Source organism: Pongo abelii, chromosome 19, assembly GCF_028885655.2.
Source record: "Pongo abelii isolate AG06213 chromosome 19, NHGRI_mPonAbe1-v2.0_pri, whole genome shotgun sequence".
Classification (NCBI taxonomy): domain Eukaryota; kingdom Metazoa; phylum Chordata; class Mammalia; order Primates; family Hominidae; genus Pongo; species Pongo abelii.
In genome coordinates, this window is record NC_072004.2 from 54339997 (window position 1) to 54359123 (window position 19127).

Sequence of the window (19127 nt, forward strand, 5' to 3'; positions counted from 1 at the left end):
TTTTTGTGATTACCTTTTTTCACTTAACATAATGTTCTCAAGGTTCGTTAATGTTGTAGCATGTGTCAGAATTTTCTTCCTTTTTAAGGCTGAATCATGCTTCATTGTATGTATATACCACATTTTTTTTTTTTTTTTTTGAGATGGAGTCTCACTGTGTCACCCAGGTTGGAGTGCAGTGGCGTGATCTCAGCTCACTGAAACCTCCACCTCCCAGGTTCAAGTGATTCTACTGCCTCGGCCTCCTTAGCATCTGAGACTACAGGCGTGCACCATCACACCCAGCTAATTTTTGTATTTTTGTAGAGATGGGGTTTCACTATGTTGGCCAGGATGGTCTCTTGACCTCGTGATCTGCCCACCTCGGCCTCCCAAAATGTTGGGATTACAGGTGTGAGCCACCGCGCCCAGCCCTGTAACACATTTTATTTTATTCATTCATTTGTTGAAAGACATTTGCATTGCTTCTACCTTTTGGCTTTGTGAACAATGCTGTAATGAATATGGGTGTACAAATATCTCTTCTAGTGGAATTGTTGTATCATATGGTAATTCTTTTTTAAATTTTTTGAGGAACCACCATACTGTTTTCCACAGGAGATTTAAAATTTTATTTTTGGAGACAAGTCTTGCTGTGTCATTCAGGCTGGAATGCAGTGAAATGATCACGGCTCACTGCAACTTTGAACTGCTGAGCTCATATGATCCTCCTGCCTCAGCCTCCCAAGTAACTAGCACTATAGGCACATGCCACCATGCCCAGCTTATTTTTAAATTTTTTGTAGAGGTGAGGTCTTGCTGTGTTGCCCAGGCTGATCTTGAACTACTGGCCTCAAGGAATCCTCCTGCCTCAGCCTCCTAAAGTGCTGGGATACAGGCATGAGCCACTATACTTGGGCTCATAGGGCATTTAAAAATAATCTACTCATGGATCTGGGAAGGATAGGGACTTCATACTTTTAATCTTTGTCCACTTCTTGTCACTACTTCTTTCTGAATGTTTGCATCTCTTCTTTGACTTCTTTAACAAAGAGAGAGTTGGTGCAGTGGTTACTCAAAGCTCTTTATTCATACCTTTATGATTATATGATACAATCAAAGAGGAAAAAGTATTCATTAGAAGATCCAGATGGCTCTGTCTGAGTCACTCTCTCATTATTGGAATAGTTGCTGTGGCCAAGGATGTAGTACTAGAATTGCTTAGCTGGTCATGTGCCTATCCCTGTGCTTGATGGAGGATAAGATTAGTTACCAGAAAAAAGGGAGTTACAGAGTAGGAAGTGTGTGAGGTACACAAAGGTAATAGCTGCTACAGCTGGGCACAGTTGCACGCACCTGTAGTCCCAGCTGCTCAGGAGGCTGAAGTAGGAGAATCGCTCGATTCCAGGAGTTCTGGGCTATAATGTGCTATGCGGACTGGGTGTCTGCACTAAGTTCAGCATCAATATGGTGACTTCCCAGGAGTGGGGAACCACCAGGTTGCCTAAGGAGGGGTGAACCAGCCCAGTTCAGAAACAGTTAGAACTCCCATGCTGATCAGTAGTGAGACTGCATCAGTGATCAGCCACTGTAGTCCAGCCTGGGCATCACAGTGAGACCCCATCTCTAAAAGAAAATGCTGCTATAAGCTTCTATTGCTCTAGAAGCTTGGGTCCCTTAGCTACCTGAAGATGCCTCCTAGACATCCTCACGTAGATGTCCCACAGATGCCTCAAACTCTGATTTCTTTTCCCATCGAATTGTCTCTCCTTAGCAGCTGTGCACTGACCCTATTTACCTTTCAGGTCATTAAAGCCACAGAACTTTTCATGCCTCAGGATCTTTGCATAGGGGACTCTCTAGGTGAAATGTTATTTTCTGCCCCATCATTATTTACCATTTAGAGTGTACAAAAATGACTTGACAGGCTGGGCGCAGTGGCTCATGCCTGTAATCCCAGGACTTTGGGAGGCCAAGACGGGTAGATCACTTGAGCGCAGGAGTTCAAGACCAGCCTGGGCAACATGGCAAAATCCCATCTCTACAAAAATATATAAAAAAATTAGCTGGGTATGGTGTTATCTCCCTGTAGTCCTACCTACTCGAGAGGCTGAGGTGGGAGGATTGCTTCAGCCCAGGAGGTCGAGGCTTCAGTGGGCTGTGTTTGTGTCACTGCACTTCAGACTGGGTGACAGGGCAAGACCCTAACTCTGAATGAATGAATGAATAAATGAGGGAGGGAAGGAGGGAAGGGAGGAAAGAAAAGAAAGAAGCGGATTTGGGAAGAAAGATTCAGTTTCGGCCAGGCGTGGTGGCTTATGCCTGTAATCCCAGCACTTTGGGAGGCCGAGGCAGGTGGATCCCCTGAGGTCAAGAGTTCAAGACCAGCCTGGCCAACATGGTGAAACACCATCTCTACTAAAAATACAAAAATAAAAATAAAAAAAAAATAAGCTGGGCATGGTGGCGGGTGCCTGTAATCCCAGCTACTTGGGAGGCTGAGGCAAGAGAATTGCTTGAAGTCAGGAGGTGGAGGTTGCAGTGAGCCAAGATCGCGCCACTGTACTCCAGCCTGGGTGACAGAGTGAGACTGTCTCAAAAAAAAAAAAAAAAAAAAAAAAAAAAAAAAAAAAAAAGGATTCGGTTTCACTTTACACCTTGACTTTTGAGGTGTGAATAGAAATCCAGTATCCCTATCCTCCCACCAATTGCAAACAGTATTCTAAGGAGGGAGAGTATACTGAGTGTAGTCATGGAAGATTCACAGATAAGTTAAGACCGGACAAGGTTTTGAAGGATGGGTGAATCAAAGGAAGGGAGGACATTGTAGTTGGCTGAAACCATGCAAGAATGCTAGATGTCTCTATAGGAAAGACCATAAAGTTCAGATTTAGAGGTAGAATAAGAAAAAAGAAGCCAGTAAAGAAAATAGGCTGGGTGCGGTGGCTCACACCTGTAATCCTAGCACTTTGGGAGGCTGGGGCGGGCAGATCACGAGGTCAGGAGATTGAGACCATTCTGGCTAACACAGTAAAACCCCATCTCTACTAAAAATACAAAAAATTAGCCAGGTGTGGTGGCGGGCGCCTGTAGTCCCAGCTACTCGGGAGGCTGAGGCGGGAGAATAGTGTGAACCTGGGAGGCAGAGCTTGCAGTGAGCTGAGCCGAGATCACGCCACTGCCCTGGTCTGGGTGACAGAGCGAGACTCCGTCTCACCAAAAAAAAAAAAAAAAAAAACAAAACTGCAGTGGAGAAAATAAATAGTGATTCTATGATAGAGAATATAAAATGAAAGGAAAGCCAAGGAAAAAGGATTTGCTTAATCTATAATAACTTTGAGGAATAATATAACATTTCTACAAAATTAAGGTTTTTTTTCAAGAAGAATAAAGTCTGGCCAGGCCTGGTGGCTTATGCCTGTAATCCAGTACTTTGGGAAGTTGAGGCAAGAGTACTGCTTGAGCCCAGGAGTTCGAGACCAGTCTGGGCAACACAGTGAAACTCTGTCTGTATTTACAAAAAGAAATAATAATAAAAGAAATCTTCTGTATCACCACCATCCAGAGAAAGTGACTAAGTGAAATCTAAAATAAGAAAAAATAGATTTTGTATATATTATGACCTCAGGGGTTTTATATGTGGCATTTGAACCTGGGATCAAGGTGGTACTTGTAGAAAGATGATTGGATTGAATATCAAAAAGCCCTAAGATTTCTCATTCAGTTATGAGTAAATCATACCTAACTTGTTTTTGCCACTGATAAAATGAAGTTGACCCCTCTGCGTATAAAACAGGATTCCAGGGCCAGGCACAGTGGCTCACGCCTGTAATCCCAGCACTTTGGGAGGGTGAGGCAGGTGGATCACCTGAGGTCAGGAGTTCAAGACCAGCCTGGCCAACATGGTGAAACCCCTTCTTTACTAAGTAATACAAAAATTAGCTGGGTGTGGTGGTGAGCACCTGTAATCCCAGCTGCTTGGGAGGCTGAGGTGGAGAGAATTGCTTGAACCTGGGAGGCAGAGGTTGCAGTGAGCCGAGATCGCATCACTGCACTCCAACCTCACTGACAGAGCGAGACGCCGTCTCAAAAAAAACAAAAACAGAACAAAAAACAAAACAACAACAACAAAAAAACAGGATTCCGTCTCAAAAATAAATAAATAAACACAATTGATATGTCAGATTTGATGATGTACACAAAAGCACATAGAAACTTATAAAACACTATTTATTTATATATTTATTTATTTATTTATGAGACAGAGTCTCACTCTGTCCCTTAGGCTGGAGTATAGTGGCTCAATCTTGACTCACTGCAACCTCCGCCTCCTGGGTTCAAGCAGTCCTCTTGCCTCAGCCTCTCAAGTAGCTAGGATTACAAGCATGCATCACGCCCAGCTAATTTTTGTATTTTTAGTAATTTTTGTATTTTAGTTTCAGCATTTTGGCCTGGCTGGTCTTGAACTCCTGACCTCAAGTGATCTGCCCACCTCGGCCTCCCAAAGTGTTGGGATTACAGGCGTGAGCCACCACGCCCGGCCAAAAACACCGTTTAAATGTCAGATATAAAAATAATTGTGCCCTAAGTACATAAGTTTATAATTCTGAATTTTGCTGGATATGGAATCATGTGCTATTAACATTGCAACAATGAATTCCTGTCGAAAGAAAATGGGCATTAAAGAATTACTGATGTATTAGCCATTTAATTATTTTGATTTTTATCTTTGAGAATAGGAAGTCATTAATGTGGGAGATGGAGGTAAACAGGTATGTCATTATTTGTGTTTTAAAAAGAGCAGTTTGCTGGGAGGTCGGGGTTTCAGTGAGCTGAGATCGAGCCCCTGTACTGCAGCCTGGGCGACAGAGCAAGACTCTGTCTCAAAAAAAAAAAAAAAAAAGAGCAGTTTTGGCTGGGCTTGGTGGTTCACACCTGTAATCTCAGCACTTTGGAAGGCCAAGGTGGAGGACTGCTTGAGGTCAGAAGTTTGAGACCAGCCTGGGCAACAGAGTGAAATCCCATCTGTACAAAAAAATAAAAAAATTAGCCAGGCATGGTGGCACGTACCTGTGGTCCCAGCTACATGGGAGGCTGAGACAAGAAGATTGCTCAAGCCCAGGAGGTTGAGGCTGTAGTGAGTCGTGTTTGTGTCATTGTATTCTAGTTTAGACAACAGAGTGAGACCCTGTCTCAAAAAAAGAAAAAAAAAAAGAAAAAAAAAAGAGCAGTTCAACTCTTACGTGAAGTTTGGTGAGCAGTGGTGGAAGCAGGAAGCCATATATGCTTTTGGAGTAGCTGTTGTAGCTCAGACAGGTTGGTGGTGGTGTAGGAGGAATGAAGAGAACTGTTTAGGAAGACACAGGGACTTGGGATAGATTTACTGGTATAGGTGAGGAAGAAAGTGGTTCCTGGCTTTGCCAATGGGATAATGATGCTTTTCACCAAAATAGGGAACCCTGGAGGAAAATCAGGCTTGGTGAGGAAATCATGATCTTTGAGTGGAATTCGCACTTCTGTTGAGACATCCAAACTCCATACTGAGGAAGTCACTAGTAGATACTAGTTGAAGTAATGGGTGGAATGAGTTAACCTAGGAGAGGATATATGGTAAGAAATGGAAATTTAGAAATTAGTTTTGAGTAACTCCAATAGTTAGAGACTAGGTAGAAAAGAATGCTCCAGCAGAGAGAATGGTGAAGGAGTGACTAGAGAAAGTGGAGAAAAGTTAGAGGATTATCCCTGAAAGACCAGGGGAGAGTATTTTAAGGAATAAATGGTGACCATTGGTTATAGTTGCTGAGTAGTCTAAAAAGATGTGCTTGAAAATTATCTGTTGGATTGAACAACTTAGAGATTATTGGTGACCATTATTGGTGACCAAAAATGGGAGGAGTGTTAGGGACATTCTGAAGTGGGTTTGGGGTAAATGTTAGATGAAAAATAATGACAGTTGTGAATAACCCAATTAAGGAATTTAGCTTCTAGAAGGAGAGGGGAGGCTGGGTACGGTGGCTCACACCTGTAATCCCAGCACTTTGGGAGGCTGAGGTGGGCAGATCACTTGAGGTCAGGAGTTTGAGACCAGCCTGGCTAACATGGCAAGACCCCACCTCTACTAAAAATACAAAAATTAGCTAGGCATGGTGATGCACATCTGTAATTCCAATTACTCAGGAGACTGAGGCACTAGAATCGCTTTAACCGGGGAGGCGGAGGTTGCAGTGAGCCGAGTTCACACCACTGCACTGCAGCCTGGGTGATGGAGTGAGAGTCTGTCTCCAAAAATAAATAAATAAATAAATAAAAGTCCGAGAGGAGAGTGATGAAATCAAGTCGAGGAAGAGGAATGTTTATTGCTTTATGATTTTTAGAAACATTTATTGTACAAAATATGGCAAATAACACAAAAGTATAGATTAGTGAATGAGTTTTTACAAATCCAATGCTTATGTAACCAACACCTAAAAAATAGAATATACTTGACCCTTTAATAATATGGGTTTGAACTGTGCGGGTCCACTTTATAGTTATACCCAGACTTTTTGGAATAAATACGTTGGAAAATTTTTTGGAGATTTGTGTGACACTTTGACAAAACTTGCAGATGAACCACATAGCCTAGAAACATAAAAAAAATTAAGAAAAAGATATGTCATGAATGCATAAGATGTATAGATACTAACCTATTTTATCATTTACTATAAAATATACACAAATCTAGGCCGGGCACGGTGGCTCACGCCTATAATCCCAGTACTTTGGGAGGCCGAGGCGGGTGGATCATTTGAGGTCAGGAGTTCAGGACTAACCTGACCAATGTGGTGACACTCCATCTCTACTAAAAATACAAAAAAAAAAAAAAAAAAAAGAAAAAGCCAGGCGTGGTGGCACACGCCTGTAATCCCAGCTTCTTGGGAGGCTGAGGCAGAAGATGCGCTAGAGCCCAGGAGGTGGAGGTTGCAGTGAGCCAAGATAGTGCCAGTGCACTCCAGCCTGGGTGACAGAGTGAGACTCTGTCTCAAAAAAATAAAAAAAGAAAAGTATGTGTGTCTCTGTCTCTCTCTCTATGTATATATGTATGTATAGATACACACACACACAAAAATCTATTATAAAAAGTTAAGATTTATCAAAATGTACACACACACTTAACAGACAGTACATGGTGCCATCTGTAATCATGTAAACAAATGTATAGATGCAGTTGAATTGAATGCAATTGAATTTTAACTGCATAAAATTAACTGTAGTACATACTGTACTACTGTAATAATTTTGTAGTGACCTCCTGCCGCTGTTGCAGGGAGCTCAAGAATTGCGAGTATCCACTCAAAATCATCTCTGGTGAGCAGTTTATCTTTCTAGTAAATTGCTGTGTCACAGTAAAAAGTGATCTCTTTAGATTCTCACCTATTTTGCATCATGTTAATTGTAAAACTATAAACCTTGAATACCACGATGGGACCCATATGAAGTGCCCACTAGTGATGCTGGAGATTCTCCTAAGAAACAGAGAGAAGTCATGACATCATGATAAAAAGTTGAATTGATTGATATGTACTGTAGATTGAAGTCTGCAGCTGTGATTGCCCACCATTTCAAGATAAAGGAATCTGGCCTAAGGACTGTTGTTAAAAAAGAAAAGGAATTTTTTTTTTCTTCGAGACAGGGTCTTCCTCTGTCACCTAGGCTGGAGTGCAGTGGTACAGTCTCAGCTCACTGCACCCTCCACCTCTGGGGCTCATGCAATCCTCCCACTTCAGCCTCCGAAGTAACTGGGACTCTAGGCGTGTGCCACAGTGCCTGGCTAATTTTTGTATTTTTTTGTAGAGATGGGGTTTTGCCATGTTGCCCAGGCTGGTCTCAAACTCCTGAGCTCAAGTGATCTGCCCACCTTCGTCTCCCAAAGTGCTGAGATTACAGGTGTGAGCCACAACGCTCAGTCCAAGGAAAGGAAGTTCTTGATGCTGTCATTGCAGTGACACCAGCAGGCACCAAAACCTTGCACATTTTGCTAAATACTTTTTTATCTCATATTGAAAATGCAGGCTGGGCGCGGTGGCTCATGGCTGTAATCCCAGCACTTTGGGAGGCCAAGTGGGGTGGATCACCTGAGGCCAGGAGTTTGAGACCAGCCTGGCCAACATGGTGAAACCCTGTCTATACTAAAAATACAAAAATTAGCTGGGCGTTGTGGCGGGTGCCTGTAATCCCAGCCACTTGGGAGGCTGAGGCAGGAGAATCATTTGAACCTGGGAGGGGGAGGTTGCAGTGAGCTGAGATCGTGCCACTGCACTCCAGCCTGAGCGACAGAGTGAGACTCTGTCTGAAAAAACAGAAAAAAAGAAAATGCAGCTTTTAGGCCAGGCGCGGTGGCTCACACTTGTAATCCCAGCACTTTGGGAGACTGAGGTGGGCAGATCACTTGAGCTCAGGAGTTCAAGACCAGCCTGGGCAACATGGCAAAACCCCGTCTTTATAAAAATTGGCTGAATGTCGTGGCGTGTGCTTGTAGTCCCAGGCAGGAGATTGCTTGAGCTTGGGAGGCAGAGGTTGCAGTGAGCTGAGATAGCACATTGCACTTCAGCCTGGGCAGTGGGAGTGAAACCTTGTCTCAAAGAAAAAAAAATTAATGAAAATAAATGCAGCTTTTACATGGGTGCAGGATGCTGTAAGAAAGATTTACCTAGCCGGGCGCAGTGGCTCACGCCTGTAATCCCAGCACTTTGGGAGGCCGAGGCAGGCGGATCACAAGGTCAGGAGATTGAGACCATCCTGGCTAACATGGTGAAACCCCGTTTCTACTAAAAATACAAAAAATTAGCCTGGCATGGTGGCGGGCACCTGTAGTTCCAGCTACTCGGGAGGCTGAGGCAGGAGAATGGCGTGAACCCGGGAGGCGGAGCTTGCAGTGAGCCGAGGTCTTGCCACTGCACTCCAGCCGCCTGGGCAACGAAGCGAGACTCCGTCTCAAAAAAAAAAAAAAAAAAAAAAAAAGAAAGACTTACCTATGGACTCTAATATGATTTGAGAAAAAGCAAAGTCATTATATGACAACTGAAAGCAAAAGAAAGGTGAAAAATCTAAAACTGGAGAATTAATGCTAGAAAAGGGTGGTTTGATAATTGTAGAAAGAAGTTTGGTTTAAAAAATGTCAAGATAAAAAGAAGCAACTTCTGCCGACTAAGAGGCAGCACGGGAGTTCCCAGATACCATTAAGAAAATCATCGAGGAGAAAGGTTATCTGCCTGAACGAGTTTTTTAATGCTGAGAGAAGTGCCCTGTTCTGGGAAAAAAATGCCGCAAAAGACATTTATTAGTAAGGAATAGAAGTGCACACCCGGAATTAAGGCCAGGAAGGGATAGACTAACTCTACTGTTTTGTGCAAATACAGTCAAGTTTATAATCAGGACTGTCTTTATCTATAATGCTGCTAACCCCTGAGCCTTGGAGGGAAAAGATAAACAGCAGCTGCTAGTCTTTTCATTGTACAACAAGAAGACCTAGACAGTGGGAACCCTTTTTCTGGATTGGCTCCATTGATGCTTGTTCCCAAAGTCAGGAAGTACCTGGCCAGTAAGAGACTGCCTTTTAAAGTTTTTTTTGAGGCTGGGTGCAGTGCTTCACGCCTGTAATCCCAGCACTCTAGGGGGCCGAGGTGGGTGGATCACTTGAGGTCAGGAGTTCGAGACCAGCGTGGCCAACATGGTGATACCCCATTTCTACTACTACAAAAATTAGCTGGGCTTGGTGGTGCGTGCCTATAATCCCAGCTACTCAGGAGGCTGAGGCAGGAGAATCGCTTGAACCAGGGAGGCAGAGGTTACAGTTAGCTGAGATTGTGCCACTGCACTCCAGCCTGGGAGACAGAGTGAGACTCAGTCTCAAAAAAAAAAAAAAAAAAAAGTTTTATTGATATTGCACAGTGCCCGTGGTCACCAGAAATGTCATGAATTCAACACCAAAGGTATGGAAGTGGTCTACTTGCCCCCAGACACGGTGTCTCTATCTTGTTGTTGGGCCTTTAGATCAAAGGGTCACACGGACCTTTTAAGGCTCACCACACATGATACTCTATGGAAAGGATTGTCAACTCTGTGAAAGAGAACCCTGATAGAACATCAGGAAAGTGTGGAAGGATCACATCATTGAAGGTGCCATCAATGTTACAGAAATAACCATGAAAGTCAGCAAGCTTGAAACAATAAATTCCTGCTGGGGAAAACTGTCCAGATGTTTTGCATGACTTACAGGATTTACGATAGATACCATCAAGAAAGTCATGAAAGAGGGCCGGGCATGGTGGCTCATCCCTGTAATCCCAGCACTTTGGGAGACCCAGGCTGGCAGATCACCTTAGGTCAGGAGTTCAAGACCAGCCTGGCCAACATGGCGAAACCCTGTCTCTACTAAAAATACAAAAATTATCCAGACGTGGTGGCGCCTGTAATCCCAGCTACTTGGGAGGCTGAGGCATGAGAATCGCTTGAGCCTGGGAGGCGGAGTTTCAGTGAGCTGAGATCATGCCACTGTATTCCAGCTTGGGTGACAGAGTGAGACTTGTCTCAAAAAAAAAAAAAAAAAAAAAAAAAAGAAAGAAAATCATGAAAGAAGTTGTAGATATGGCAAAAAAGATGAGAAGTGAAGCATTTCAAGATATCTGTTTTGGAGAAATTCAAGAACTAATAGACACCACACCAGAGAAGTTAAGAGAAGACAGCTTGATGGAGCTCAGTGCTTCCAAACCAGTGCCAGATGATGAGGAAGAAGATGTAGAGGAAACAGTGCCAGAAGATTGATGTCAGACAGTCTGCCAGAAAGCTTCCAATTATTTAAGACTGCCTTTGGCTTCTTTTAGACATAGATCTTTCTATAATACTGGCACTGAAATGAAAGCAAATGGTGGAAGAAGGATTGGTACTGTATAGAAACATTTTTAGAGAAATTTGCAAAAATGTCAGAGAGGAAGTACAGTGTATTTCCATAAAGTTATACTGAGTGTGCCTGCCTCTATTGCCTTCCCTTCGACCTCCTCCACCTCCTCTGCCTCTGTTACCCCTGAGGGAGATGACCAGCCCCTCCTGTTCTTCCTCTTCCTCAGCCTACTCACTGTGAAGACAAGGATGAAGACTTTTTTTTTTTTTTGGAGATGGAGTTTCGCTGTTGTTGCCCAGGCTGGAGTGCAGTGGTGTGATCTCGGCTCACTGCAACCTCCACCTCCTGGGTTCAAGCAATTCTTCTGCTTCAGCCTCCCGAGTAGCTGGGATTACGGGCGCCCACCACCACGCCCGGCTAATTTTTTGCATTTTTAGTAGAGATGGGGTTTCACCGTGTTGGCCGGGCTGGCCAGGCTGGTCTGGAACTCCTGAACTCAGGTGATCTACCCTCCTCAGCCTCCCAAAGTGCTGGGATTATAGGCCTGAGCTACTGCGCCCAGCAGGATGCAGACTTTTTTTGATGATCCACTTCCATTAATGGATAGTAAATATATTTTCTCTTCTGTATATTCTAAGAATACAGTATATAAAACATATACCAAATATATGTTAATTGACTGTTTATTTTAACAGTAAGCCTTCTGGCCAGCAGTAAGCTATTAGCAGTTGAGTTTTTGGGTGAGTCAAAAGTTACACATGGCGGCTCATGCCTTTATTCCCTCCCAGCACTTTGGGAGGCCGAGGCGGATGGATCTCTTGAGGCCAGGCACTCAAGACCAGCCGGGGCAACATGACAAAACCCCATCTCTACTAAATATACAAAAATTAGCCAGGCGTGGTGGAGACTACAGTGAGCTGAGATTGTGCCACTGTATTCCAGCCTGGACAACAGAGCAAGACTCTGCCTCAAAAAACAAAACAAAACAAAAAAAACAAAACAACTCCAAAAACTTATACTATACATTTTTTTTTTTTTTGGTGGAGACAGGGTCTCACTCTGTCACCCAGGCTGGAGTGGAGTGCAGTGGTATGATCACACCTTACTGCATCCTTGACCTCCCGGGCTCAAGCTATCTTCCCATTTCAGTCTCCCCAGCAACTGGGACTGCAGGTGCTTTTCACCAAGCCCAACTAATTTTTGTATTATTATTATTATTTTTTTTGAGACAGAGTTTTGCTCTTGCTGCCCAGGCTGGAGTGCAATGTCTTGATCTTGGCTTACCGCAACCTCTGCCTCCTGGGTTCAAGCCATTCTCCTGCTGCAGCCTCCCGAGTAGCTGGGATTACAGGCATATGCACCACCATGCCCAGCTAATTTTGTATTTTCAGTAGAGACCGGGTTTCTCCATGTTGGTCAGGCTGGTCTCGAATTCCCGACCTCAGGTGATCTGCCTGCCTCGGCCTCCCAAAGTGCTGGGATTACAGGCGTGAGCCACCATGCCCGGCCAATTTTTGTATTTTTTGTAGAGATGGGGTTTCGCCATGTTGCCCAGGCTGGTCTCAAACTCCTGGGTTCAAGCGGTATGCCCACCTTGGCCTCCCAAAGTGCTGGGATTACTCAGTCTGTACGTGGATTTTGACTGCACTGGGGGATGGGGAGTACTCAGCACCCCTACCTTCCACATTGTTCAAGGGTCAAGTGTACTTTTCCCCTTTGTTTATTTTTCTTTCCTAATTGCACTGTCTAGGGCCTCTAGTACAGTGTTGAATATAAGTTTTAAGTTTAGGCATCTTTGTCTTGTTCTGCCTCATAGGGAGAAAGCATTCAGTCTTTTACCATAAGTATGATGTTAGCTTAGTATTTTCATAGACATCCTTTATTCTTGATTTGCTGAGTTTTTAAAAATAAAATAGCTATTGCATTTTAGCAAATGCTTTTTTAACATATATTGAAATGATCATATGATTTTTCGCCTTTATTCTGTTAATGTTGGCAAATTATAATTGATTTTTCCAATGTTAAACTATCTTACATTTGTGGGATAAACCCTATATTTTAGTGATTGATTATCCTTTCTATATTGTGGGATTTAATTTGCTAGTCTTTGTAAAGTATTTTTATATGTACATTCATGAGGAGGATTGATTTATAGTTTTCTTGTAATTTCTTAGTCTGGTTTTGGTTGCCTCAGAACGAGTTGGTACTTATTCCCTTCTCTTCTGTTTTTTAGAAAAGTGTGTAAGGCCGGAAGTGATGGCTCATACCTGTAATCCCAGCACTTTGGGAAGCTGAGGCAGGTGGATTGCTTGAGCTCAGGAGTTTGAGACCAGCCTGGCAACATGGTGAAACCCTGTCCCTACAAACATTTACAAAAAATTAGCTGGGCATTATGGCATATGCCTGTAGTCCCAGCTGCTTGGAGGCTGAGGTGGGAGGATCACCTGAGCATAGAAGGTTAAGGGTGAGCTATTATGGCACCACTGTACTCCAGCCTGGATGAAAGAGTGAGATTCTGTCTCAAAAAAAAAAAAAAAAAGTTTGTGGAGAATTGATGTTATTATTATTTTTAGAGCCAGGGCCTTACTCTGTCACCCAAGCTGGAGTACAGTGGTGCCATCTTAGCTCACTGCAGCCTTGAATTATTTTGCTTAAAGGCTCCTTCCACTTCAGTCTCCAGAGTATCTAGGACTATAAGTGTGTGCCACCAAGCCCAGCTAATAATAATAATAATAATAATAATAATAATAATAATTATTATTATTATTTTTGAGATGGAGTCTTGCTGTGTCACCCAGGCTGGAGTGCAGTGGTGCAATCTTGGCTCACTGCAACCTCTGCCTCCTGGGTTCAAGAGATTCTCGTGCCTCAGCCTCCCCATTAGTTGGGATTACAGGCGCGGCACCACACTCGACTAATTTTTGTAGTTTTTAGTGGAGACGAGGTTTCACCACGTTGGCCAGGTTGGTCTTGAACTCCTGACCTCATGATCTGCTTGCCCCAGCCTCCCAAAGTGCTGGGATTACAGACATGAGCCACTGAGCCCAGCCTATTTTTTTTAAACAGAGACAGGATCTTGCTGTGTTGCCTAGGCTGGTCTTGAACTCCTGGCCTCAGGTGATCCTTCTACTTCGTCCTCTCAAAATACTGGGATTATAGGTGTAAGCCACCATGCCCAGCCCTGTTTTTTTTTTTTTCCTTAAATGTTTGATATTATTTAAATGGTATGGCTAGAAGCTATGTTGAAATGGGCCAAGGAATGACAGATACATAAGGAAATAGATAGCCAGGATGGACAACTTTGAGAATTCTGGCTATGAAGAGAACAGAAGATAGTCGCTAGACAGGTGTAAAGATTGAATCAGGCATTAAAGAAATAACAGTTGTTTTCTTGATTGCCATTATGTCTTTTAAATTTGCTTCTTTGTTACTTGATTCTAATGCAGATACATCAAGAAATCTGGAATTTCATGAAATACATAGCACTGGGAATGAACCTCCTTTGTTGATTATGATTGGCTACAGTGATGGAATGCAGGTCTGGAGCATCCCTGTAAGTACACATGTGGTTGAATACCTGAAACATACTTCCCAGTATGTTAGCTTATGTGAAATCTGTAGATACTTTTTTTTTTTTGAGACAGAGTCTCACTCTTTCGCCCAGGCTGGAATGCAGTGGTGCAATCTCAGCTCATTGCAACCTCCACCTCCCAGGTTCAAGCGATTCTCCTGCCTCAGCCTCCTGAGTAGCTGAGATTACAGGCTGTGTCACCACACCCAGGTAATTTTTGTATTTTTAGTAGAGATGGGTTTCGCCACGTTGGCCAGGCTGGTCTCAAACTCCTGACCTCAGGTGATCCACCTGCCTCGGCCTCCCAAAGTGTTGGGATTACAGGCGTGAGCCACTGCACCCAGCCTATGTCTGTGTATTTTTATAGGATAAATTCCTTTCAATGTAATTACTGAGTCAAAGGCTAGGTGCATTTGTAATTATGATATATGTTTTACATTGCATAATATTGGTCTTATTTTGCATTTGGACTCCTACATGTGCCTTTTTTGGGTGACCAAACATAAAATGTCCTAAATGAAGAAGAGGCATGGGAGCAGTGCATTTGTTGAGATGTAGTAAAGACTGCATATTTTGGCTTATTTCACTTATATTTCATTATTTGGCATAATCTAAATAATTATCTTCCAGTAGATGAGTGGACTTATTGTTTTTAATTGAGATGGGGTCTGGCTGTTTTGCTCAGGATGGTCTTGAAGTCCTGGGCTAAACCAATCCTCCCACCTTGGCCTCCCAAAATGCTGGGATTACAGGCATGAGCCACTGCGCCCAGCTGAGATGAGAGGACTTCTGTTGTGTGATTCTTTTGCAGTCGGAGGCTCTGGGCCAGTAGAAGTTGAATTTGTACCTTTGATAAATGTATTCAGGAAACTTGTTTGAAGCCCCATGAGTATGTGTGTATTGTGTGTTTCAGCCAGAATTTTTTTCTCTTTTTCTTTTGGGTGATATTGTTGCTTCTTAAATGATATTTAAGCAAACATGTATTACCTCAGATTTAATGGAAGTCAGGATATTCTCAAGTACAGAATTTGACCTTAGTAGTCTAAGAATTACTAAGGAACAAGCACATTCACCTTTCAATTCTTTAACTTTTTTTTTTTTTTTTTGAGATGGAATCTCACTCTGTCGCCCAGGCTGGAGTGCAGTGGCACAATCTCAGCTCACTGCAAGCTCTGCCTCCAGGGTTAACGCCATTCTCCTGCCTTAGCCTCCCAAGTAGCTGGGACTATAGGCGCCCGCCACCACGCCCGGCTAATTTTTTGTATTTTTAGTAGAGATGGGGTTTCACCGTGTTAGCCAGGATGATCTCGATCTCCTGACCTTGTGATCCACCCGCCTTGGCCTCCCAAAGTGCTGGGATTATAGGTGTGAGCCACTGCGCCCGGCCAACATTTTTTAAGTTAAAAAAATGTTTATTTTTTGATAAGTCACTTCTGATGAAGTTTGGTGTTCCATTCTGTTCTTTTTTTTTTTTTTTTTTTTGAGACAGGGTCTCAGTTTGTCACCCAGGCTCAAGGGCAGTGGCATGATTGTAATTCACTCTATCCTCCACCTCCTGGACTCAAGTGATCCTCCCGCCTCAGCCTCTGGAGTAGCTGGGACTACAGGCATGTGCCACCACACCCAGCTAATTTTTAACACTTTTTAATGGAGACAGGGTCCTACTGTGTTGCCCAGGCTGGTCTCGAACTCCTGGGCTCAAGTGATCCTCCTACTTGGCCTCCTAAAATGTGGGCATTACAGGCATGAGCCACTGTGCCTGGCCAATTCTATTCTTATAATTATCATATTATTAAGTATCTAAGATGTGGGATTTTTTTTTTTTTAAACTTGGCTTTACTTTGTGGAGATAGAAGAATCATGCTGGTGTATCATGAAATTAGAAGTATTCTTTTTCTTTTGCCTTTTGGGAAGTATAGTTGACATTTTTCAAGGTCCCGCAGTGTTCTTTGTAATTTTGGTATTGTTCCAAAGGTGTGGAGAAAGTAGTTAAAATTTGGCAGTGTTTTTTTTCTTATGGAGAGAAATATTTCTAGGTTGTGATAAAACAAAAGGGTTTTGTAAATGTAACTTTTTCTTATTAATAGAGACTACATTTTGCTTCATTATGCTGTTTGTTGACAGTATTGAAGACAGAGAGGAAGTTATACCTTTAACAAGAGGGTTGAGCCTGTGTGATTAGGGGTGTTGACTGGATTGAACACATTCCTTTGGTGGTATTCAGGTTGTTTTAACTGTGCACTTGTTTTGGTTGTAATTAGGGGTATTAATTTTAATAGTTTAAAGTTAATTTCTGTTTATCTTTGAGTAATTTAAGTCTTTATTTCTCCTTATGCCTAGATTATATTTTGAGAGACTTGAATAATTTTTTTTGATGGAATTTTCTTTGGCCAGTTGTATATTGTTGTAGTACTGCTATTTCATGAATTAGGGCCTGGTGTAGAGGCTGACGCTTGTAATCCCAGCACTTTGGGAGGCTGAGGCAGGAGGATCACTTGAGGCCAGCAGTTTGAGACTAACCTGGGCAGCACAGTGAGACCAGCCGGGTGCGGTGGCTCATGCCTGTAATCCCAGTACTTTGGGAGGCCAAGGCAGGCAGATCATTTGAGGTCAGGAGTTTGAGACCAGCCTGACCAACATGATGAAACCCCGTCTCTACTAAAAATAAAAAAAAAAATTAGCCGGGCGTGATGGCGCATGTCTGTAGTCCCAGCTACTCTGGAGGCTGAGGCAGGAGAATCGCTTGAACCCGGGAGGCGGTGGTTACAGTGAGCCAAGATTGCGCCACTGCACTCCAGCCTGGGCAACAGAGTGAGACTCTGTTTCAAAACAAAAACAAAGACACATGGTGAGACCTTGTCTCTACAAAAATTTTTAAAAAATTAGCCAGGCATAGTGGCATGCGCCTGTGGTTCCAGCTACTCGGGAGGATGAGGCAGGAGGATTGCCTGAGCCTGGGAAGTTGAGGCTGCATTGAGCCATGATTATGCCACTGCACTCCAGCCTGGGTGACAGAGTGAGACCTTGTCTCGGGAAGGAAAAAAAAAAAAAAAGACAATCTGGGGAAATAAGCTGCTTATGTTTCATTGAGCTCTCATTATGGTCAAAGAGGTTTATATACATACATATTATCTCATCTAAAGTAGAAGTTACCTTGTTTTACAGGTGGTAAGGTCACATTGCTTTTAAGAGGTGGAGCTAGAATTTAAACCTAGTTCTGTCTGAATTCAAATTCAAAGCCCATGATCTAAGAGCTATACTTCATCACTTTTCAAATGTGATTGCTAAAGATACGACATGCGAGTAGTTTTGTAGTTTAGGTTTAGTTTTTGTAGAGGTGAGGGGAATTATCCCCTCTCCCTCTGAAATAAATTGACAATAGATTAACAGGAGAAAAAGCATACACATGCACAAGAGCCACATAAAATATGAGACTCAAAGAAGGGCCAGATGGCTGAGGCTTACATAGTGCTCTCTTCATAGGGGAGAAGGAAATGGAGGAATGTCGTCAATTTTGAGAGTTAGTAAATCATTCTCAGAAAAGTTGAATGAGCCCAAAGAGCAGAAAATCGTTTCTAAGTGATTCTCTTGGGAAGTGGGACCTGAGCAGAGATGATAGCCTGTGACAAAGTCTGTCTAGGTGTGGTGTCATTTCTCGGTTTTCCTTCCTGCAATTTGAGATTAATCTTCTCTGGTTGAAGAAATTTCAGAAAGGGGAGAGGGAGGCAATTGTGTTCCATCTAGAAGAGCTTCAGGAAAGGGAACTTTAGAGAGTCCCACCTTGTGCTTGTGAGGGAGAAGCAGGAGAACACCAGAAAGTCCTTGGTTCTGAGGACTTCTGAGGCCTTTTAATTTCCTTTAGCTCAAAATGCTCAGCATGCCAAAATGCCAGAATTTGGAATATCGTTTTCTGAGCCCCAGTGTTTTCATTTGTAAAAGATTAGGATGTACCTTCAAATACTCATAATTATCTTTTACGTTTTACTCTGTTAGCCATTACTCTGTCAGAACCCTTCTGAAACTTATAACCATTATTCATTCAATGAGCATATATGCTAGACAGTGGGGAGCCTATGTTGGCCAACCTAGAAAAAAATGACTCTCATGGATCTTTATAGTCTGTAATTCATATGATTGGCCCTCTGTATACATGTGTTGCACATCTGCAGGTTCAACCAACTGTGGATTGAAAAGATTTGGAATTAAAAAAAAGGATGGTTGTGTCTGTACTGAACAGGTATAGAGTTTTCTTTATTGTCATTATTTCCTAAACAATGCAGTATAACAATTATTTACATAGCATTTACATTGTACTAGGTATTATAAGTAATTAAGAGATGACTTAAAGTATATGAGATAATGTGTAAAGGTTATATGCAAATACTATGCCATTTTATGTAAAGGACTTGAGCATGATGGATTTTGGTATTCATGGGTGGTTTGTGGAACCAGTCTCCCACAGATGCTGATGGACAATTGTATTTGCATTTGCTTTGTTTATTTGTTTGTTTGTTTGTTTTTGAGACTGAGTCTCAGCTGTTGCCTAGGCTGGAGTGCAGAGGGGTGATCTCGGCTCACTGCAACCTCTGCCTCCCGGGTTCAAGTGATTTTCATGTCTCAGCCTCCCGAGTAGCTGGAACTACAGGTGTGAGCCACCATGCCAGGCTAATTTTTGTATTTTTTTTTAGTAGAGACGAG

At 42.8% G+C, this 19127-nt stretch overlaps 1 protein-coding gene across 12 annotated transcripts in view; it reads left to right on the forward strand.

Moving 5' to 3' along the window:
* BCAS3 (BCAS3 microtubule associated cell migration factor) overlaps positions 1-19127 on the forward strand; it is a 703083-nt gene that overhangs the window by 19024 nt on the left and 664932 nt on the right. For all 12 annotated transcript variants that reach the window (XM_024234727.3, XM_024234725.3, XM_024234724.3 and 9 more), the window contains one exon: positions 14305-14411. In XM_024234727.3, the coding sequence (XP_024090495.1) occupies positions 14305-14411 (107 nt within the window). The remainder of the gene's footprint in view (positions 1-14304; positions 14412-19127) is intronic.